The sequence below is a fragment of the Ranitomeya variabilis genome, chromosome 3 (genome assembly GCF_051348905.1).
Source record: "Ranitomeya variabilis isolate aRanVar5 chromosome 3, aRanVar5.hap1, whole genome shotgun sequence".
Taxonomy (NCBI): domain Eukaryota; kingdom Metazoa; phylum Chordata; class Amphibia; order Anura; family Dendrobatidae; genus Ranitomeya; species Ranitomeya variabilis.
In genome coordinates, this window is record NC_135234.1 from 504163765 (window position 1) to 504187953 (window position 24189).

Sequence of the window (24189 nt, forward strand, 5' to 3'; positions counted from 1 at the left end):
AGTCCATGCCCTCATCATCTCTCGCCTTGACTACTGCAACCTCTTGCTCTGTGGCCTCCCCTCGAACACTCTCGCACCCCTCCAATCTATTCTAAACTCTGCTGCCCGACTAATCCACCTGTCCTCCCGCTATTCCCCGGCCTCTCCCCTCTGTCAATCCCTTCACTGGCTCCCCATTGCCCAGAGACTCCAGTACAAAACCCTAACCGTGACGTACAAAGCCATCCACAACCTGTCTCCTCCATACATCTGTGACCTCGTCTCCAGGTACTTTCCTACACGCAACCTCCGATCCTCACAAGATCTCCTTCTCTACTCCCCTCTTATCTCCTCTTCCCACAATCGTATACAAGATTTCTCTCGCGTATCACCCCTACTCTGGAACCCTCTACCACAACACATCAGACTCTCGCCTACCATCGAAACCTTCAAAAAGAACCTGAAGACCTACCTCCTCCGACAAGCCTACAACCTGCCGTAACCACCGATCGACCAAACCGCTGCATGACCAGCTCTGTCCTCACCTATTGTATTCTCACCCATCCCTTGTAGATTGTGAGCCTTCGCGGGCAGGGTCCTCTCTCCTCCTGTACCAGTTATGACTTGTATTGTTCAAGATTATTGTACTTGTTTTTATTATGTATACCCCTCCTCACATGTAAAGCGCCATGGAATAAATGGCGCTATAACAATAAATAATAATAATAAAAGTATTTGAATACATGTTTTATAAAGTGTCTGTAAACCTGTAATGTAGCTAATCTGGCTAGCACAGACTATAGTCCATCAGTTCTGCAGTGCTCTTTGTTGTAAAGTGATAGTGACAATACAGCATATAATTATATAGCGGTATATTGTTCTACGGGTCTTCTCTTATACTTGTCCTTTTTTTTTCTCCTCACAGAAGTTTTTAGCAAGCTTTCTTTTCCCAGAAACACATATGCCCAAGATTCTCAAAAGAAATGGACAGATTTTGAATCTACATCTTCAATCTGGGATCCTCCTGCTGCGGACTCTGCGCCAACATGGCCTACTAGCACTGGATCTCCAACCCACGTAACCTCTGTGAGTATATAGTCCCTAGAACTTATATTTAGGGCTGTGGAAGTTTCTTGCCACACCGCAGCTCAACACAAAAACGTTACCACAAGCAAATGCAGAAATCGCCTTCAGTATTTGCTGCACTCAGGATTTCAGAACATGTCTCCTGCGGTACCTACCGATTACGTACATTTCATCATAGGTCACTAAGAAACCCTGCTTCACACCAGGCACTTGTTTCACAGGTTCATGAAAAGTGAATGTATTGAGCTCTATTATTATTACGCTGACATAACCTAAGACTTCTTAAAGATTCAGAGTAATCTGTCTTATTTGTCTGCTATTAGTGTTCCTTACTCGGCGATCAATTAGAAGCAAACTTTGAAATTTGATATACTCGAGTACAGCAAAATGAAAGCAGGCTGGGCATCATTTTGCTGAACCCTTTTATAGGGCTGTGAAAGGGTTAGAAAAAATAATAAAATATTTTACAATCCTCGCCCCCCTACCAGTTTTGCCCCCACCGCTTCTGTCTTGCTCCCTCTGGTCTTCCAACCCTGACTCTTAGGTCTCAGCATGTTCCTCTCTTGATTAGGCAAGTTAGTATTATTTTTATCCCCTATCTGGCCTTCCATTTATAGTTTGTGTAGGCCTCAGAGTATAATATACATCTTTCAGTCCCTTCACCTCCGTGCAGTTTTCAGAGGTATCCCAAAGATGTCTCTCACTGACCCCGGTCAGTATCACTCACTGTTATCAGACCGTCCACTCCGGAGGCATCTCACAGGCCTCCTTGCTCTGGCTCAGACTAGCCAGCACTGGCTCCCATGTGCCAAACACACCTCCATTACATAGGTGTAACCACAGCCAGGTACCTATCACATGGCCAGTCAGGTGATCGGTACATCACCGCAGGTCCTCAATCACACAACCATCTTAGTTGTTCAGACACATCCCTTTGGGTGGGTTTGTAGGTGACTGGACCCACCCATCTCTCCAATCACCTGGAAGCCTTCCCAATGTAAACAAATCCCTCAGCAGTAGGTCTGCTGAGCAAAACACGCCCAGGCTTCCATCACAGGGCCACCCACCTCTGCGATACATACCGCCCATCAATCACATGACCAGTCGCCATGCCACACATTTTATTGCAATGTTGGGCCTAACAAAAAAAAAACGTTTTTCCTAACGGATTAATTTACTTCACATTTTATGAATACAGCGATACCAAATATGTGTATTTTTAAAATTTTTACTTTTAATGGGGCAAAAGGGACTGATTTGAACGTGATTTATTTTCCCATATTTTAAAAAACTTTTTTTACTTTATTGAATAGTCCCCTTAGGGGACATGAAGCTGCGATCGTCAGGCATGAGAGTCTTCAGCAGAACCCCGACTGTTATGACAACCAATTGGAGCCCCACAATCATGTCACGGGCGTGCCGATGTTAGCGTGAAATGATGCACACACCCCCCCCCCCCCCCCCCCCTTCCTGCCAGCGCTTGTTGGATGCTGTCAATCTCTGACAATGGGACAGGTAAACAGCATCCGGTGGAGCAGCGATTAAATCGGTCATTATGTGCTAGGAAACATGCAGGCTCAAAGTGCGAGTCCGCATCAAAGTTAGGGATATGACTTTTGACATATATGTACATCAGAGGTCGTGAAGGGGGTTAAAGGCAATTGGGGCAGTTTTCTTGCTGAATTCGAGTCAATCTCCTAAGTTAGAATTTTAGCGCATTTACTAATTTCCATTCCAGACTGTTCATTAAAAATCATCCCTATATGTAAAATCTCATAATGTGGAAAAAAAAAACAAAATCACAAAAAAATGTACCATAAATAAAACATTTCATGGTCATTAAAGGGTTTATTTAATTCCATGTATATGCATCAATACAATTACTACTATCTAGGCGCATTACTTTCCATTTGTCAACATTAATTAACATTCTCGTGCCCCATCTTTTTGCCCATGCGGCAAGCTTAACTTAGAAAACAGCACAGATAGAGATGAATAAAGCAGAGGCGAGGAATTTCTCTACATATCACACATGTAATGGGGAAATCTACAAGTGGTGTAAGCACATAGGGAGGACAGTTTTTAAGTATTGCACTTGACCATTTCCTTCAGACAGGTTAACATATAGCTGTCATCGCCAGAGATCACATTACGCCGGTCCTGCCAGCTCCATGACGTGCAGCGCTCGAGCGCAGCGGCTCTACTTCAGTTTCAGTCACAAGGTTGCTGTCATTCCACAGATGGCGGCTTATGTACACTTCAGAAATCCTGCGTACACCACAGAGATGGAGGCAGCTGCTTTCAAACATTCCCTGCCCTTGCTTGTAGCCGTTTACTAACTAGTTTATGATACTGTGGTGCATTGAAAGTTTGTGAACCCATCCAAATTTTCCATGTTTCTGCATAAATTTGACCTAAAAGTACATCAGTTTTACACACAAATGCTAAAAATAGATGAGGCGAACCAAATAAAACCAAGGAGTTAATAATGTTAGACTTTGGATCATTTTTCTTAATAAAAAAAATAAGACTTACATTTCCGTGAGGGGCAAAAGTATGTGAACCTTTGCTTTCAGTGTCTGGTGTGACCACCTTGTACAGTCCCCCCACCGCCCACATCAAAATGATTTTGTGAATTATTGATTAGTCCTGCACATCGGCTTTGAGGAATTTTAGCTCATTTCTTGATGCTGGTGCCCTGTGTGAGACTTGACAGTGTGGACGTTGCCACGTTAGAAGCATTGCTGTGCAGCGTCTGTAGGTGGAATTAAAGTACAACCATATAAGTGTGTGCACAGTGAACACATATCATATGTGCTACAAAATGGTGGTCTCTTAAGCCACAGTGGGGGCATGCCAGAGAACTGTATGGTTGCCCAATGAGGATTTACTCACAGATTATGAAAAAGCCACAGAGGCTGTAAAATCAGAGGGCTTATGCAGACGTGCATGGATCTTGGCCCCTCCTGTGATTTATATATGCCCCCAGCCCCTCCTGTGGTTTATATATGCCCCCAGCCCCTCCTGTGATGTATATATGCCCCCAGCCCCTCCTGTACTGTATGTATGGAAACTTAATTCCAGCTCACCCAGTTGCTGGCCTCACATCAAGGAAAATAGAAAAAATGGGAGTCCAGCTCAACAGGACTGCATTTTCCTTTTCTTTTTAAAAAGAAATTAGTGTATACAAAAGAAAAATGTACATGGTCGACATGACCCAGTCGACGCGTTTCGACTGCACTAGGCAGTCTTACTCATGTCATGTATATACGCCCTGGTGTCTCCTGCTATGTATTTACGCCCTGGTGGTCTCTCCTGCTATGTATATACACCCTGGTGTCTCCTGCTATGTATATACACCCTGGTGTCTCCTGCTATGTATATACGCCCTGGTGTCTCCTGCTATGTATATACGCCCTGGTGTCTCCTGCTATGTATATACGCCCTGGTGTCTCCTGCTATGTATATACGCCCTGGTGTCTCCTGCTATGTATATACGCCCTGGTGTCTCCTGCTATGTATATACGCCCTGGTGTCTCCTGCTGTGTATATACGCCCTGGTGTCTCCTGCTATGTATATACGCCCTGGTGTCTCCTGCTGTGTATATACGCCCTGGTGTCTCCTGCTGTGTATATACGCCCTGGTGTCTCCTGCTATGTATATACGCCCTGGTGTCTCCTGCTATGTATATACGCCCTGGTGTCTCCTGCTATGTATATACGCCCTGGTGCCTCCTGCTATGTATATACGCCCTGGTGTCTCCTGCTATGTATATACGCCCTGGTGTCTCCTGCTATGTATATACGCCCTGGTGTCTCCTGCTATGTATATACGCCCTGGTGCCTCCTGCTATGTATATACGCCCTGGTGTCTCCTGCTATGTATATACGCCCTGGTGCCTCCTGCTATGTATATACGCCCTGGTGTCTCCTGCTATGTATATACGCCCTGGTGTCTCCTGCTATGTATATACGCCCTGGTGTCTCCTGCTATGTATATACGCCCTGGTGTCTCCTGCTATGTATATACGCCCTGGTGTCTCCTGCTATGTATATACGCCCTGGTGCCTCCTGCTATGTATATACGCCCTGGTGCCTCCTGCTATGTATATACGCCCTGGTGTCTCCTGCTATGTATATACGCCCTGGTGTCTCCTGCTATGTATATACGCCCTGGTGTCTACTGCTATGTATATACGCCCTGGTGCCTCCTGCTATGTATATACGCCCTGGTGTCTACTGCTATGTATATACGCCCTGGTGTCTACTGCTATGTATATACGCCCTGGTGTCTACTGCTATGTATATACGCCCTGGTGCCTCCTGCTATGTATATACGCCCTGGTGTCTACTGCTATGTATATACGCCCTGGTGTCTACTGCTATGTATATACGCCCTGGTGTCTACTGCTATGTATATACGCCCTGGTGCCTCCTGCTATGTATATACGCCCTGGTGTCTCCTGCTATGTATATACGCCCTGGTGTCTCCTGCTATGTATATACGCCCTGGTGTCTCCTGCTATGTATATACGCCCTGGTGTCTCCTGCTATGTATATACGCCCTGGTGTCTCCTGCTATGTATATACGCCCTGGTGTCTCCTGCTATGTATATACGCCCTGGTGTCTCCTGCTATGTATATACGCCCTGGTGTCTCCTGCTATGTATATACGCCCTGGTGTCTCCTGCTATGTATATACACCCTGGTGTCTCCTGCTATGTATATACGCCCTGGTGTCTCCTGCTATGTATATACGCCCTGGTGTCTACTGCTATGTATATACGCCCTGGTGTCTCCTGCTATGTATATACGCCCTGGTGTCTCCTGCTATGTATATACGCCCTGGTGTCTCCTGCTATGTATATACACCCTGGTGTCTCCTGCTATGTATATACACCCTGGTGTCTCCTGCTATGTATATACGCCCTGGTGCCTCCTGCTATGTATATACGCCCTGGTGTCTCCTGCTATGTATATACGCCCTGGTGCCTCCTGCTATGTATATACGCCCTGGTGTCTCCTGCTATGTATATACGCCCTGGTGTCTACTGCTATGTATATATGCCCTGGTGTCTACTGCTATGTATATACGCCCTGGTGTCTCCTGCTATGTATATACGCCCTGGTGTCTCCTGCTATGTATATACGCCCTGGTGTCTCCTGCTATGTATATACGCCCTGGTGCCTCCTGCTATGTATATACGCCCTGGTGTCTCCTGCTATGTATATACGCCCTGGTGTCTACTGCTATGTATATATGCCCTGGTGTCTACTGCTATGTATATACGCCCTGGTGTCTCCTGCTATGTATATACGCCCTGGTGTCTCCTGCTATGTATATACGCCCTGGTGTCTCCTGCTATGTATATACGCCCTGGTGTCTCCTGCTATGTATATACGCCCTGGTGCCTCCTGCTATGTATATACGCCCTGGTGTCTACTGCTATGTATATACGCCCTGGTGCCTCCTGCTATGTATATACGCCCTGGTGTCTCCTGCTATGTATATACGCCCTGGTGTCTACTGCTATGTATATACGCCCTGGTGCCTCCTGCTATGTATATACGCCCTGGTGTCTACTGCTATGTATATACGCCCTGGTGTCTACTGCTATGTATATACGCCCTGGTGTCTCCTGCTATGTATATACGCCCTGGTGCCTCCTGCTATGTATATACGCCCTGGTGTCTACTGCTATGTATATACGCCCTGGTGCCTCCTGCTATGTATATACGCCCTGGTGACTCCTGCTATGTATATACGCCCTGGTGTCTCCTGCTATGTATATACGCCCTGGTGCCTCCTGCTATGTATATACGCCCTGGTGCCTCCTGCTATGTATATACGCCCTGGTGTCTCCTGCTATGTATATACGCCCTGGTGCCTCCTGCTATGTATATACGCCCTGGTGTCTACTGCTATGTATATATGCCCTGGTGTCTACTGCTATGTATATATGCCCTGGTCTCTCCTGCAATGTGTATATGCTTCTTAGGCATTTCTGACGCTGTCAAGTTCAGGTTGTGAGACCCACGGATAGCCTGTGCATTGCTGACCGTGCTCGGACCCAAATCTACGGACGTTTGTTGAGCCACAACTGAGTTTGCAAAGGAGCCCAAACAAGTTTAACATCATACTAGGCGTATTACCCTTTAATTGACCCCCGTTAGTAGAATATGTAGCTCAAAGCATGTAAATGCAAAGTTACTATCAAGTCGAGCTGTATGGTTTATATTTTTTTCTGTTAGGTCACATTTAATCGGAATAGATTTGGAGACTTTGAGGGTTAATTTCATGTGAGCATACCCTTTGAGACAGAAGCAGGCTGCATTATATGTCTGCCATCTTGTATGGAGCAGGCTCCACGCATAATTTGCCCCAGATTCCATCCCACCCCCCATATCGTCATACATGTATGGCGGATGTAATAAAGGAATTGATTGTTAATCAGTCAACAATAAAAGTTCTCATACAGCAGGAGTGCTGGACTGCATTTTTACTGTAGGATTTCACTTCTACTTTCCTGGTTTGCTGGTGATGTAATAGTGCTGCTTATTTTTAGTCTATATTAATAGGTTATAATTGGTTTCCATGATTTGAGGAGCCAATATTGAGTTTTGTCTCTTATTTGTATGCAATCTTAATAGATACGGTAAATCTCACATTTTGTTTTGTTTTTTTTTTCCTTTCTCCATTTCTTGACTCTTTACAGTCCATTCTGGGAAACTCTGCCAGCCTGTGGGCACCAACAAATCCATTCAGCAGTTCCATTTGGTCCAGTAATCCGAGTACCACCCTTCCATATACCACTCCAGCAAACCCATTGCCTGGAATTGATCTGATCGGAGGCGATAGCACCTGTCCCACATCCAGCACGACGTCCGCTTCTGCTTCGCATAGCTCTGAAAACTTACCCGGCCAAACATTCGACCCTTGGAATATATGGAGCCCAACGATTGGAAGAAGAAGTTCAGATCCCTGGTCCAACTCCCACTACCAACCTGAGAACTGATCATCAGCCTGAAATGTAACCCTGATATTAAAAGTGTTACTGCTTCAAAATCTGCCAATTATTTCTGAAGGCGTTCTCCCCTCTTCTATCAGTTGTCTGCTGTTGGCTGTTTTATTTATTTTTTTAAACCCCAAATTAGAATCTTGTACAGAATTTCCAGCTCTTTTCTTTAAATTCAATTCCAAAAAACATTTATTATGTTCTTCTCCTAGAATAACATACAATTGGACAAGAATACATAAAGAATATCAGGAAAAATCATGCATTAGGGAATAGAATGGGTACAAATTGCCCCCACTTCATCATTTTATTTATTTTGCACATGTGCCACAAAGCAGCCCTCTGTTCAAACATATCGTAGCCCTCGACATGAGAGCACTAATGAGTTTTCTAAAAGACCATTTCTTTGTATTATGTTTCTAATAAAGGGTAGATGTATGTGCATACATCGCAATCCTCGCTATAGGTCCAATGGCCATTGAAACATAAGCTGTTTTTGTATTATCTCATGAACAAAAGCTAAATACCAGGAGCACTGTGAATGCTCAGTTTGGGCTGCTCAGCGCTTTTCCCTGAACTTTCAGTTCTATCATACATTTATTTTTAAAAAGGAAAAGGAAAAAACAAAGAAAAAAAAGTTTAATTTTACAATGCTCCTTGTAAAATCCTGTGCGCCAAAACAGGACTTGTTGAGCAATTCATACAACTTTGAGTTGTAGCGTAAATAAATAAGGCACTTTTTCAAGTAATGGCTTTGTGTTTTAATTACTTGTCCTCAGAGTGATAAGGGCTTTCCAGGAATAAGTTCCTTTAGGCTGTGTTCACATGTTGCTTTTTTGCTGCGTTTTTTTAATGCAAATTTTACGGGAAGTTTTACAGTACCGGCAAAGTCTATGATATTTTAGAAATCTCCTGCACACACATTGTTTTTTTTTTCCTGACGGATTTGGAAAACTGCTGCGTTTTTGCTAACTGCAGCATGTCACTTCTTTCAGCGTATTTGCAGTATTTTTTCACCTATAGCAAACAATAGGAAAGAGCAAAAACACAGCAAAAAAAAAAAAGTAGGTATCAGATTTTTTCACCAAAAACTAAAGAAGTTAAATCATGTTTATTTGGGGGCCACTAACCTTCAACATGCACAAGAAGCAACAAAAATGCAGCAATAAAAACTCAGCAAAACCTGCTTTTTGTGAGCTTCTTTACAGCCAAGAAAGCAGGTTTTGCTTGCGGAAATAAACCACAGCAAAACATAGCATGTGTGAACATATCCTTAGAGTGTCATCTTGCACAAGCCATTGAGCTCAGTAATTTGCATCAGCTGACACGTGCGCTGTAGTCCTAACATCACCGATGCAGCCTGTAAACGAAGACTACAGCGGCGGAGGATGTGTAATGGCTCTTCTTATTTTCTTCTACCACAAGCCACTAAGCTAAATAAACTTATTCCTGGAGAACCTCTTTAAAGAAACTGCCTCACTGTTGGGTTGTGTTCTATTTTGATGTATGGTCTTATAATATTGTTTGTGAAGTGGGTTATCGCATGAAGGCAGCCGCTGTCCATTTGCCGTATTAGGATGCCTCAGGGTATGTTTCCACTGTCCGTATCGGCAGCGCTTTTGTACGCTCGGTGATTCCGCATGTGTTCACTGAACCATACGAAATCACCGCATACTATACACTAGACTGTGATATTTATCTTGCGGAGACTGAGCGTCTCCGCAAGCTAAATAGACATGCTGCGGTCTAGAAAGATGCGCCGCATGTCCAGTTACGCAGGAAAGCCGGAGGCATCCCTGCACGCATAGTGGAGATGGGCTTTCATAAAATCCCCTCCACTATGCCATAACATCTGGCCGCTGCAGCTGTACGCAGCGTCCAATCCGCAGCGTTTATGACAGTGGAATCATACCTTAAGTGAGCTTTTCTTGTCCCTACCTATCCCAGATATGTCCTCCTTTACTCTATCTTCGTACGTTTGTGCTGTATGTGTTTGTGTGGCTATTCACTGGCGGTTGTCAATTGCAAGGGGTTTGCTGGCATACCACAATATTATACTTTTTTTTGTCAGTTTAAGACCTTAATGAGAAAGTGTCATCAGAAAATATCCCACTGTGTAGATCATTTTTTTTATGGGATAAGTTTAAATACTTTTTTTTCCCGCCATATCATGATTTATTTATTTTTTATTATTTTTTTCTCTGGTCACTGGAGCGATTCTAGACTCCCACTTCCTGTTGTTTTGGGAAATCCACATGTACACTAGCAGCGATAGGCTGACTAAGACCCTATCTGGTGAAGCATCTCAAGGGACTTCTAAAAAGTCTTCTGAAAAAAAAAAAAAGGAAGTAGGAGTCTAAAATATCCTTAGTTGTTAGTGAGAAAATTGCAATTTTTTAAATTTTAAATAATGTACCCCCCTCCCCCTGATATAAACAATAGGTTATATTCTGATATTCCCATTATCAAATTAAGGAAACTGTCGGGGTGGACACATGGTTTTGTCCTAAAATGTCAGTCTCTACTCTGTTACTTCTTTATAAAGTATTATACCCATTCACACACTCAGTATGTACAACAAAAATTATATGCACTAAATATAAACTAGGGGGCTACAACTGGCTGCGCCAAAAGAAGCCATTGCAAATAAGGAGAAGTTGCACACCCAAGCACGAAAAATGGCTTTATTGAAATTGTAAGTGCTTAGAAAGATTAAAAACAAAAAAAACATTCAGTGACCATAAGCGGGGGAAGACATAGTCCCAATAATATGGTTTTTTTTTCAATATATACAAATATGTCCAAATAGATACCCTGCCACTCAGCTATACGATTATTGTCCAGTATACAGAGAGCCCCAATACTTACATGAAGTATAGGAAGGAGGAATTCTTAGTATGTTAAGGGTGAACCATGCATAATATTAGATATACAAGGTAGCAAGATAATATTGCCACCATAGAGTACGGGAACAAATGCACAGAAAAAGTGACTATTACAATTAACATATACTGAGTTAAAGTGCGAAGTATCAAATAACATAAAATATACATGTCCAATATACCCACTGAATATAAAAAGGTGTCAAAATGACATATAGAATATATCACATTTACACAATAAGTAAATAATTGCATGGAAAAATAGCACTAATTCTGCAAAATCATCTATAATATAACGGTGGGAGCGTCACTCTGTCCGAAGCCTTTATAGACTGTGCAAGCACGACAAGCCTGCGCAGTCTGAACCCAACAGAGTTACGCTGCCAGGGATGAGGATTGTATCTCCGGGTGGGGCTGGTGCTCAGAGGGGGCCCACCCGGAGCTATGCTACTGTAACTATATTGGTGTGCACAGCACGCCGATACAGTTACATTCTGCGGCAGAGCATGGAGAATTGATCTCCCTGCTCTCCTGCCCGGCCGCTATGGGGCCCCTGAGTAGGCTGGGAGGGCCGGTGACAGCAGTGGGCCCCTCGCCTGTCATCACAGGGTCAGCTGTGTCGGAATCGAGCCAATGCAGCTGACTGCATTGATGAGGGAGGGTGCTGCCTTATACTACAGAGTCTGCCTGTGGGGGGGTGCTGCCTTATACTACAGAATCTGCCTGTGGGGGGTGCTGCCTTATACTACAGAGTCTGCCTGTGGGGGGGTGCTTCCTTATACTACAGAATCTGCCTGTGAGGGGTGCTGCCTTATACTACAGAGTCTGCATGTGGGGGTGCTGCTGCCTTATACTACAGTCTGCCTCTGGGGGGGTGTTCGGCCTTATACTACAGAGTCTGCATCTTGGGGTGTGCTGCCTTATACTACAGAGTCTGCCTGTGGGGGGTGCTGCCTTATACTACAGGGTCTGCCTATGGGGTGCTACCTTATACTACAGGGTCTGCCTATGGGGTGCTGTCTTATACTACTGGGTCTAACTATGGGGTGCTGCCTTATACTACAGAGTCTGCCTATCGGGGCTGTCTTATACTACAGGGTCTGCCTTATAATAGAGGGTCTGCCTATGGGGTTCTGTCTTATACTGCAAGGTCTGCCTGCGGGGTGCTGTTATACTACAGAGTCTGCCTATGGTTGAAGACAGGAGAAAAAATGAGTCAAAATTAGCCCAAATTGATATAAAGAAGGTTTATAATTTATTAATTTTTAGACAATAGTAGCTAAAACATACATAAATCATATAATTAATGATGATAAATAGGATTGTGCACAGTGATCAATCCCTGGGTGCAACCAAAGATCCAGGTATGCAGATAGGACAACAGGTATATCCAATCTTACTTAGGGTTATCCAATATTGTCCCCTATACCATAAAGTTCACATCTAGCACATGGTGTAAATATCCATACTTAAAAGGCTATGCAAGTTAAAGCCATAGAGCACCATGCGCCCGGTCCATACTGACCATGACATATCCAAAAGGAAAAAGGTAAGGGGAATGGACATGTTATTTACCCATATTCAGCAAAGTGCCTAGTCTGCGTCCTGGTACCGTACCCCAACGCGCGTTTCGCGTTCACCGTGTTGCCGCTTATAAGAGTCTGCCTATGGGTTGCTGTCTTATACTACAGGGTCTGCCTATGGGGTGCTGTCTTATACTACAAGGTCTGCCTACGGGGTGCTGTGTTATACTACAGAGTCTGCCTATGGGGTGCTGTCTTATATTACAGGGTCTGCCTATGGGGTGCTGTCTTATACTATAGGGTCTGCCTATGGGGTGCGCAAGATGGTAGCACATATCAGGATGGAGACCATATACCAATATAAATGCTCGCCACCCGGGCGTAGAACAGGTTCAATAGGTAGTGTATTTAAATCACAGGTGGGAACTTGGAGGACGATACATGTTTAATATAGCACCCTTAATAGGGAATAAAACTTTTTCCTGAAAGATATCATCCTGATAACAATATAATGGGAATTATAATGAGACATACATTCAGATAATGGTATAGTATATCCGATATGGAGCCTTTACCCTACACATGTCAATACCAGATGAAGCTTCATCAGGGGTGTGACTAACAATAGGCCAATCTCATCCAATTAAAAATCTATTTTTATTTATATCTTAATTAAAAGGAAACAAGTGACGTTCTGGGCCCAAACAACAACAACATAAATAACTGTAGCATCAACCAGAAAAAAAGATGCCGCATAAAGTACCCAAGGTTTAAAGGCAAGTGTGGAGGGGGGGGGGGGAGTGGGATGAAAAGCCTCCATGCTTCCCTTATACTTATTCCCTAATGATGCCCCTACCTTGCCGCAGAGGTTGGTACTCTAATTATAGTCACAAGTTTGTGGCGCCCCCACTCAGTCATCTTGCCGTGATCCGCCTGCATGGGCTTAGGTACTGGGCACCCTCACAGGAAGGGATACTCACACAAGAGGTTGAAACCCAAATGGTGGTAAAAACAAATGCAGCATTAAAGTGACGATTCAGAGCAGAGTAGCACCACAATATGTGCCAAAATAATTACGAAAAGGATAACCACATAATCATAACATGACAGGTTCCCTTTAAATAAAGAAACAAAAAAAATATGGTTACCGCCAGATTTGCAGTTTCAAAACTACAACTCATCCTGCAAAAAACATCCGAAAACAATCAAATGAAAATATGGATATTATCCACCATATCATGCTATAGCGCAGGCGCCGCTTCCTGCATGATGAATGTAATTTTTTTTTTTCAAACCATAAGATATGCAGTATATAATAAAATGGGGGCAGGTCAGTGACGGATCAGTGATCTGTCAGAAGCCATACACATGAATCAGAGCACCACATGAAGACCCCCACAGGCCTTGAGCAAATCATTAACTCAAAACTGAAAATAAAGATTAAACAACAGCCACAAGACAGATTTCATCAACCACGCTATCATTTTAATCAGTATAACGGCACCGACCTGACACTGTCTGTAGGTTTCTGTGCACAATCCTGCTGACAGGTTCCCTTTAAGTACCAGAATCACAGTGAGGACTGACAAACAAGCGGGACAATAAAAGTATTCACACTTGGCCTGCATGGTTCTGTGGAAACTGAGTGATGATCTACTTGCAACTATTCGTGATTGATCTATAGTCTACTACCAACAGAGGAGTCAGGTTTGGTAGGGGAATTATGTTTTTTATTGTGAATGAAAGCTTTTGAGCTATGTTTGTTTCTTTCAGTTATGAAGTGCCGCCCTACGATTTAGTGATACAGTGGGTATAGAAAGTATTCATACCCCTTTAAATTTTTCATTCTTTCATTGCAGCCAATTGGTAAATTCAAAAAAGTTTTATTTTTTTTTCTCATTAATGTACACTCTGCACCCCATCTTGACTGAAGAAAAACTAAATGTAGAAATTTTTGCAAATTTATTTAAAAAGAAAGACTGGAATATCACATGGTCATAAGTATTCAGACACTCCTTTGTCACATGCTGTCCATTTCCTTGTGATCCTCCTTGAAATGGTTGTACTCCTTCATTGGAGGCCAGCTGTGTTATTAAACTGATAGGACTTGATTTGGAAAGGCACACAATTGTCTATATAAGACCTCACAGCTCACAGTGCATGTCAGACCAATTGAGAATCATGAGGTCAAAGGACCTGGCAAAGAAACTCAGAGACAGAATTATGGCAAGGCGCAGATCTGGCCAAGGTTAGAAAAGAATTTCTTCAGTACTGAAGGTTCCTAAGAGCACAGTGGCCTCCATAATCCTTAAAATGTAAGACATTTGGGACCACCAGAAGTCTTCCTAGACCTGGCCGTCCAGCTAAACTGAGCAATCGTGGGAGAAGAGCCTTGGTGAGAGAGGTAAAGAAGAACCCCAAGATCACTGTGGCTGAGCTCCAGAGATGCAGTAGGGAGATGGGAGGAAGTTCCACAAAGTAAACTATCACTGCAGCCCTCCACCAGTTGAGCCTTTATGGCAGACTGGCCCGACGGAAGCCTCTCCTCAGTTCGAGACATATGAAAGCCCGCATAGAGTTTTCTAAAAAAAAAAAACACGAAGGACTCCCAGACTATGAGAAATAAGATTCTCTAGTCTCATGAGACGAAGATAGACCTTTTTGGTTATAATTCTAAGCGGTATGTGTGGAGAAAACCAGGCACTGCTCATCACCTGCCCAATACAATCCCAACAGTGACACATGGCAGCATCATGCTATGGGGGTGTTTTTCAGCAGCAGGGACAGGACGACTGGTTGCCATTGAAGGAAACATGAATGCGGCCAAGTACAAAGATATACTGGATGAAAACCTCTTCCAGAGTACTCTGAACCTCAGACTTCCAACAATACAATGACCCTAACCACACAGCTAAAATACCAAAGGAGTGGCTTTAGAACAACTCTGTGACCATTCTTGACTGGCCCAGCCAGAGTCCTGACCTAAACCCAATTGAGCATCTCTGGAGAGACCTGAAAATGGCTGTCCATTTTCACCGCTTCCAACGTTCACCATCCAACCTGACGGAACTGGAGAGGATCTGCAAGGAAGAATGGCAAAGGATCCCAAAATCCAGGTGTGGAAAAACTTGTTGCATCATTCCCAAGAAGACTCATGGCTGTACTAGCTCAAAAGGGTGATTCTAGTCAATGCTGAGCAAAGGGTCTGAATACTTACGACCATGTGATATTTCAGTTTTTCTTTTTTAATAAATTTGCAAAAATTTCTACTTTTTTTTTTTTCAGTCAAGATGGGGTGCAGAGTGTACATTACTGAGAAAAAAATTAACTTTTTTGAATCTACCAAATGGCTGCAATGAAACAAAGTGAAAAAGGGTCTGAATACTTTCCGTACCCATTGTATATGTTATAATTTATGCAACTCAATTATCTATACGTGACCAAAATATTTCAATGTGTAACCTTCCTCACAAAACTTCTGTGAATTTACAAACTGTACTACATTATAGTATATTTAATATCAAATGTTTTCATTTTACTTGCTTATATAGCGCACAGCGCTGTACAGACACCCTTCTCCCCCCTCCATCCTCTTCCCCCCTCCATCCTCTTCCCCCCTCCATCCTCTTCCCCCCTCCATCCTCTTCCCCCCTCCATCCTCTTCCCCCCTCCATCCTCTTCCCCCCTCCATCCTCTTCCCCCCTCCATCCTCTCCCCCCCCCTCCATCCTCTTCCCCCCCTCCATCCTCTTCCCCCCCCCTCCATCCTCTTCCCCCCTCTATCCTCTTCCTCCCTCTCTCCTTGTCCTCCCTCACGCCTTCCCTCGCAGGGTCTTCTGTACAAATTTCCAATCCATACTCTGGTAGGATACTTCAGAAACAAAAATGCTATATAGAAAATGTAAAATATGTTTTACTGATAAATACAAACTAAATCAAGAAATGTCAGATACATTTTCAGTGGCTGCACAATATTAAAGGGATTAAAAAATGAGATGTCCCACAGTGCTAGTGTAATAATACATGGGGTGTAGAACAAAACAAGTAGATTGCTCAAGAAATTAGATGGTAGAACAAAGAAACAGAAGACCAGGTTATAAGGCTCTCCCAGGCAGATGCATCGAGGATCCAGAGGTATGGATGGATGGAAATGTTTAATTTTAAAAACCTAGCAAAGGGTAGCTAGATGACTTATGACAAATTAAAAAAAAACATAAAACTCAAGAAAACAAACACAACGCGTTTCAGCTGTCTAGCCTTCATCAGGTTTATATCTGTTGTGATCCATACAGCCCTGTATAACTTTCATAAGTTGTCATCAACCAATCGGCACCTTGACTGCAGACACTTCACAGCCCCTATTGTAACTGGAGTGGTTCATTTCTACTTACTGACATCACCTTTAGGGGGATGGGTAATGGTGGAAGTGCAATGTGCTATTAGGCACTTCCCTCCCACCTAATACTGATGAAGGCTAGACAGCCGAAACGCGCCGTGTTTACTTATGACAAATTAAAAAAAAAGTAATAACTAGCAAACCTTTACTAAGTTTTTAAAATGAAAATATTTCCATCCATCCCTCTGGATCCTCATTGCATCTGAGTAGAAGCGCCTCATAGCCTGGTCTTCTGTTTGTTTGCTCTACCCCTCATGTTGGAACCATTCCCAGGAATCGTCCACAGCAACCATGCAAACCACCATCAGGGATCCATATTGGAGACACGTTCCTCCTAGAGTTGTGCCTGCTTGCACAACTCCATGAGATGAGTTTAATTGCTCACAAGCCACTTTGATGTTACACTTTTAATAATTACGCTTAGATAGTGCTCCCAGTTTTCCCCTCTTCCTTCCCCGGACTTTTTAATATCAAGAAATTAGATGGATACATTTGTTGTTGTTTTTTGTTTTTTTTCACTATGAGACTGATTAAAGGAGACTTTTTTGTAACGAATGTCAAAAGTTGAAAAATTTAAATTTAAATTAAAACCATTCCTTACCGGATTGAAGGGGAGGGTGTTTAACCCTAATAAAGCCCTAAGGAGGGAAACAAGTGGAGAGGAGGAAGATGCCGCTACTCCAAGCAATGGTGAGGGGATGGAGAACCAGAGGAGTCTGTGATGGAGAATGGTGGATGGCATGAGGAGCAGAAAGAATGTTCTCAGACTAATGAAGAAGCCGACTAGAGGATTACTTGGAATCTTTGCCAAATAAAACATATTTTTATGTCAACGAGCGTCGAGAAGTGAACAGTAATGCCATTTCCACAAAATAGTAGCTCAAACAAAAAGTTTATTAATTTTCTTGCTATTATTGAAGAGCATTCCATAGTAGTGCTTTAAAGCGGTCTAGATTACATTTCTTCATCAGGACAGCTTTATGCTCCTTCTTCCACTTATCCTCCATGTCCAGAACCAGCATCCCTCTGGCATATCTCCCATGAAGCTCTACACTCACGGCACATTTCACATATTCTGTGATAATACTTTCCTCAATTACTGCAGCTATCGCATACGAGTCGTAAGAGACAAAATGGTGCTTCTGGGGCCACTTTGCTGTGATCTTCTTCATAAACTTGGCTTTTTCTGTGTTCTGGTTCACCCAGTTTTGGAAATATTCCTGAAAAAAAAATGTTTTGTTCACAGCACATATGGTTTTACACACAACTTTTTATGCAGTGACTAAAACAATAAAGATAAAATTGCAAACGTTTTAGATCATGAACAACCTTCTGCTACATCATAGACCAGTATTGTGCCTACATTTGAAATAATAATAAAAAAAAATGCCTCACCGTCCTACCGCGTGACATAGGCCTAGAAAACACTGAAAAGATGTTTCACCTTTTCAGTTTTCTTCTTTCTCCATCTGCGTGTTTGTATTAAAAATAAATCAGTGGTTTCTCATCCACTCCAGGTCCAGTGCCGGGTCTCCGCTGCAGCTTGTAAACAACCACCAAAGCGGCAGCGGGGACACCACATTGATCCTGAGGTGGATGAGAAACAATGGATTTTATTATTTTCAGGACAGGCTTTTAAAGATGAATACAATTATACCTTGATATATGCGACCTGATGACTTATTAACAAAAAGTTTGGATTCTTCTGATATATGTAAATGAGCTGTTAAGATGCATGAGCTTGTCATAGATCTCCCTGAGCATCTGCCCCCCCCCCCCGAGCTTATTTTTAATGAAAGGGGGTGTTACCAGTGTGAGTAATGTAGAAGAGAAGAGCAGACTGTCAGTTATTACATGTCTTACACTGGATACTTACTCTTGTCTTTTAAAATAAGCTCTGGTCGCAGATTCTCATGCAGATCTATGTCTGGTGCATAGATCCTAACAGCTCATTTACATATTAAGAAACAAGTAGATGTCTCTGAAATAATACTTTCATATCTCCCATCAGATATATCACGTTGTTCAGCTTTATATGACCTAGATGCCCATATACACTACTTAGGAGGGTCGTCCAATTTAAAGGGACTCTGTCAGCACAGGATGACTGTTCAAACCAATTACAGGTGTTCGGAGCATCATGGTGCAGCCAAACATTTAGCTACACCTTCCCACCTGCTTGTTTTCACTCCATCTCCAATACCCCCCTTGATTGACTGACAGTTCTGACTTCAAAGAACCAGAGAATGGCAAAGATAGATGGAAAACAAATAGGTGGGTAGATGCACTTAAATATTTGGCTATATCATGATGCAATGAAAGCCTGTATTAGAATTATGAAACCGGAAATCTATGACCCTGGCAAGTAGCATAGCTACAGTGGGGGTAAGGGCACAGGGGCGGTCACCTCGGGCCCTGTGCTCTGAGGGGGCCCACCCTGAGCTACACTACTGTAACTCTACAGCACGTCCATGCAGTTACATTCTGCGGCAGAGCAGGGAGACTTGATCTCCCTGCACTGTCACCCGGCCGCTATGGGGCCTCTGAGCAGGAGGGGGGGCCCGGTGCCAGCAGTGGACCCCCGTCATCACAAGGCCAACTGTATTACACTCCCTCTCCCATCATCCCCCTCTCAACATCTGACATCCCTGATGCAGACATTGACAGTGGACGTGGCACCTGCTGTCCAGAGATATGCAGGAGCTCGAAACAGCGGAGAGTTTTGGATGTATTCATTTTTTCTGGGAGTGCTTTATATGACAGAGTCTGCCTATGGGGGGCTGCATTATACTATAGAGTCTGCCTATGGGGGGTGCATTATACTATATAGAGTCTGACTATGGGGGGCTGCATTATACTATAGAGTCTGCCTAAGTGGGCTGCATTATACTATAGAGTCTGCCTATGGAGAGTGCATAATACTATAGAGTCTGCCTATGGGGGGCTGAATTATACTATATAGAGTCTGACTATGGGCAGCTGCATTATACTATAGAGTCTGCATATAGGGAGTGCATTATACTATAGAGTCTGTCTATGGGGAACTTCATTATACTATAGGGTCTTCCTATGGGGGCTGCATTATACTATAGAGTCTGCATATGGGGGGCTGCATGATACTATAGAGTCTGCCTATAGGGAGTGAATTATACTAGAGTCTGCCTATGGGGAGTGTATTATACTATGGATTCTGCCTAAGGGGGCTGCATTATACTATAGATTCTGTCTGAGACATGCATTATACTATATAGTCTGCCTATGGGGATGCATTATACTATAGAGACTGCCTATGGGGATTTCATTATTCTATAGAGTCTGCTTATGGGGGCTGCATGATACTATACAGGCTGCCTATGAGGGGCTGCATTATACTATAGAGTCTGACTATAGGGGGCTACATTATAATATAAAGTCTGACTATGAGGGGCTGCATTGATACTATACAGTCTGCCTATGAGGGGCAGCATTATGCTATAGAGTCTGACTATAGGGGGCTACATTATACTATATAGTCTGCCTATGGGAGGCTGCATTATACTATAGTTTGCCTATGGGGGCTTCCTTATACTATAGAGTCTGCCTATGGGGGGCTGCATTATACTATGTAGAGTCTGCCTATGGGGGGCTGCAATATACTACAAAATCTGCCTATGGGGGCTGCAATATACTATATAGAGTCTGCATATGGGGGCTGCATGTTACTATACAGTCTGCCTATGAGGGGCTGCATTATACTATAGAGTCTGACTATAGGGGCTACATTATACTATCAAAGTCTGACTAAGAGGGGCTGCATTATACTAGTCTGCCTATGGGGGGCTGCATCATACTATAGAGTTTGCCTATGGGGGCTGCATTATACTATATAGCAGTGTTTCTCAACTCCAGACCTCAAGACCCCACAACAGGTCATGTTTTCAGGATTTCCTTAGTATTGCATAGGCAATGGAATTAATGCTTGAGCAGGTGATGAAATTATCACCTGTGCAATACTAAGGAAATCCTGAAAACATGACCTGTTGTGGGTTCTTGAGGACTGGAGTTGAGAAACACTGCTATATAGAGTCTGCCTATGGTGGATGAAATATTCTAGAGTCTGCCTATGGGGAGTGCATTATACTATAGAGTCTGCCTATGGGGGCTGCATTATACTATTGAGTCTGCATATGGGGGTGCATTGTACAATATAGAGTCTGCCTATGCAGAGTTCATTATATAATAGAGTCTGCCTATGGAGGGCTGCATTACACTTTAGAGTCTGCCTATGGGGTGATGCGTTATACTATAGTTAGTCTTTGGGGGTGCATTATACTATATCGAGTCTGCCTATGGGGATGCATTATACTACATAGAGTCTGCCTAAGGGCAGCTACATTATACTATAGAGTCTACATATGGGGGGCTGCATGATACTATAGCTAGTCTTTATATGGGGGTGCATTATACTATATAGAGTTGGCCTATGGGTGACTGCATTAGTCTATAAAGTCTTGCTATTGGGGGCTGCATTATACTATAGAGTCTGCATATGGGAGGCTGCATGATACTATACAGTCTGCATATGGGGGGTGCATTATACAATATAGAGTCTGCCTATGGGGTGCTGCATTATACTATGAGAAAGCTGCGCTCTGCTACCGCGAAAGCACGTCGGGGTCTTGGTCGCCCCTCAAACCCACCGTTAAACTCTGCCTCTTTGTAATGTTTTTTGTCATGCTATTGGCTTACGCATGCCTCTTTGTGTGGCCCTTGTTAGAGCTTACCTACCTGGTGATTGATATTCCCTTTATACCGATCACTTGATACATATTGGAACATTTTTACTCTCTTTCTTTGTCGGGTGACCTTGATTTTTTCTGCATTGCTTTGATGTTTTTGTCATTGTGTTATGTTAACTTTTTACCTTTATATGATGACTAATAAAATTTACCTCTGATTTTACTATATTTCACCTATTGCTCCTAATCCTCCTTTTGCTCCCATGGTTATTGGAGTTGGTGTTGCTTTCTTGGGGGTGGGTCATGATATTTGTCACCACCCTGGCATCTAATACTTACCTGGGATTCTTGTTATCATTATACTATAGAGTCTGCATATGGGGGACTGCGTGATACTATAGAGTCTGCATATGGGGGTGCATTATTCAATATAGAGTCTGCCTATGGGGAGTGAATTATACTATAGAGTCTGCCTATGGGCGGCTGCATTTTACTATCGAGTCTTCCTATGGGGGGCTGCATTATACTATATAGAGTCTGCCTATGTGGAGTGCATTATATTATATAGAGTCTGCCTATGGGGGTGCATTATACTATATGGTGGCCTATGGGGAGTACATTATACTATTTGAAGGTTTATGGGGAGTTCATACTGTGTATAGGAGAGCTGTACAGGAGGAGACTCGGAACATTATTAAATGTAAAGTGGGCACTTATATATAGGGGAACTCAGGTTACTGTGAATGTCAAAGGGGCACACATAGGGCATTATTGGTTTCTAGGGGGGCAAAATGTGGGCACTGTTTTCTGGGGCACTTCCACACGGCATTACTATACTTTAGAGGGTTGCTTTAGAATTTAGAGGGCACACAAAACCACACAGTAGGTTCAGTAATAGGGACACATAAGGCAGAGTTTGTGCAGGTTGGGAATAGATGGTGAAGGGGCTGAAAATGTGAGAAGTGAAATGTCTTTGTTATTTCTGCAGCCGAGTAGTGGCTGGAGAAGTTTTCATGTTGGTCTGGGCCAGATGGAAAAGACCTGAAAAGTGAAAAATTCCATCAGAAAGAATGTCAGCTGTAAGTCATTATCTGTAACTGCTGCGATCTATGTTCTGTAGGACTGATATCTACCACTGTCCATATGGCGGTAATATCCATGTTGGTCTCTATATAGAGATTATTTTCAGCAAAAGCACTGTCATCTACTAAGGTTCTCCTCCACTAGTAAGGTGCGTCACTATAGTTGTATTCAAGGTTACCTAGTGAGGGGCCCACTCAGAAGTTTCGCGCCCCTCAAACTAAATTCCTAGCTACACCTCTGACCCTGGCCTTACCATTTTTTTTGTAGTTTTGCCCCTTCAGTAGTCATACATAGTCCTACTTGTGCCTCCCCTTCCATAGTATTTACAAGAAGTCTCCACAGCCTTCCCTGTAGTAACAGCAGCACCCACCAGGGGCAGATTATAACAAGGTCAATCTGGGCGGTAGCCCAGGACCCAGTGGTGTGGGGGGGCCCTGGGCTACCGCTCAGATTGACCTCCGCCATCAGGGAATTACTGCCCTGACTGGCGTATTGGCCCGGTGGGCAGAGGGGGCCAGCATCGGGCCCATCTCATCTGCTTACCGGGCCCCTACTGGCACTGCAGCAGTTTAATGCTATTGACGTGTGGGCACGAGTCAATAGTTAACAGCCACCAGGCAATCGGAGGCTGGCAGCTGACGTCAGCTGCAGCGCGCACGTCACCGGCATCTGATGTCATTGTCAGCCGCCGGCGAGTGCGCGCTTCTGCTGCGAGGAGGGAGCTTCGCTGAAGGAGAGCGGTGAGGTGAGAAGAACACTTTTTTTTGTTTTTTTTAATGGAGAGCGACAATCCGGGGGACCCGTGCCAGAATGCTGGAATCTGGGGGCAGAGAGGCTGGACACACTGGGGGCAGAGATGCTAGACACACTGGGGGCAGAGATGCTGGACACACTGGGGGCAGAGATGCTGGACACACTGGGGGCAGAGATGCTGGACACACTGGGGGCAGAGATGCTGGACACACTGGGGGCAGAGATGCTGGACACACTGGGCGCATGACTGGAGACAGATGGGGCAGGATTGGAGACATGGGCAGAATGTCAATACGGGGCATGATTGGAGACACGGGCAGAATGAAAGACATGGGGCAGGATTGGAGACAGATTGTGCAGGATTATGGGGCAGGATGGATACTATGGAGACAGATGGGGCAGGATGGGGAGATCATATGGGGCAGGATGGATACTCATGAGGGCAGGATGCGAGAACATATGGCTGGAGCCAGGAATGAGATACAAGGGGCCAGGATGGGGGATATTATTATTACCATAGGGGCTAATTAAGGGATATTATTACTGCAGTGATGTATTTATTTTGTTTTTTGAGTATACTGTTTTAAATGGGGGGCAGTCCTGTTACTGTGCAGAGTGACACTATGTCGCCTTTTTTTCTTCATGTGGTGTAATGTAGAAGTTGGGAAAAATTAAGTAATGTGTTCTGCAAGCGGAGCTGGAGATAACTGTGTTATTTCCTGCAGAGACGAGCCCTGGCTGGAAGAAGTGATGG

At 43.7% G+C, this 24189-nt stretch overlaps 2 protein-coding genes across 5 annotated transcripts in view; one reads left to right on the plus strand and one right to left on the minus strand.

Annotated features, from left to right (window-relative positions):
• The window catches only part of TMEM131 (transmembrane protein 131), a 244873-nt gene extending 236047 nt beyond the window's left edge, over positions 1–8826 (plus strand). For 2 of the 3 annotated variants that reach the window (XM_077296863.1, XM_077296865.1), the window contains exons 40-41: positions 905–1065; positions 7782–8826. In XM_077296863.1, the coding sequence (XP_077152978.1) occupies positions 905–1065; positions 7782–8081 (461 nt within the window). In that variant the 3' untranslated portion in view covers positions 8082–8826. The remainder of the gene's footprint in view (positions 1–904; positions 1066–7781) is intronic. The other variant, XM_077296864.1, reaches the window with a different exon arrangement.
• An 8928-nt stretch (positions 8827–17754) lies between these two features.
• The window catches only part of LOC143816462 (uncharacterized), a 40983-nt gene continuing 34548 nt past the window's right edge, over positions 17755–24189 (minus strand). For both annotated transcript variants that reach the window (XM_077296858.1, XM_077296860.1), the window contains exon 6: positions 17755–18101. In XM_077296858.1, coding sequence (XP_077152973.1) covers positions 17793–18101 — 309 coding nt within the window. In that variant the 3' untranslated portion in view covers positions 17755–17792. The remainder of the gene's footprint in view (positions 18102–24189) is intronic.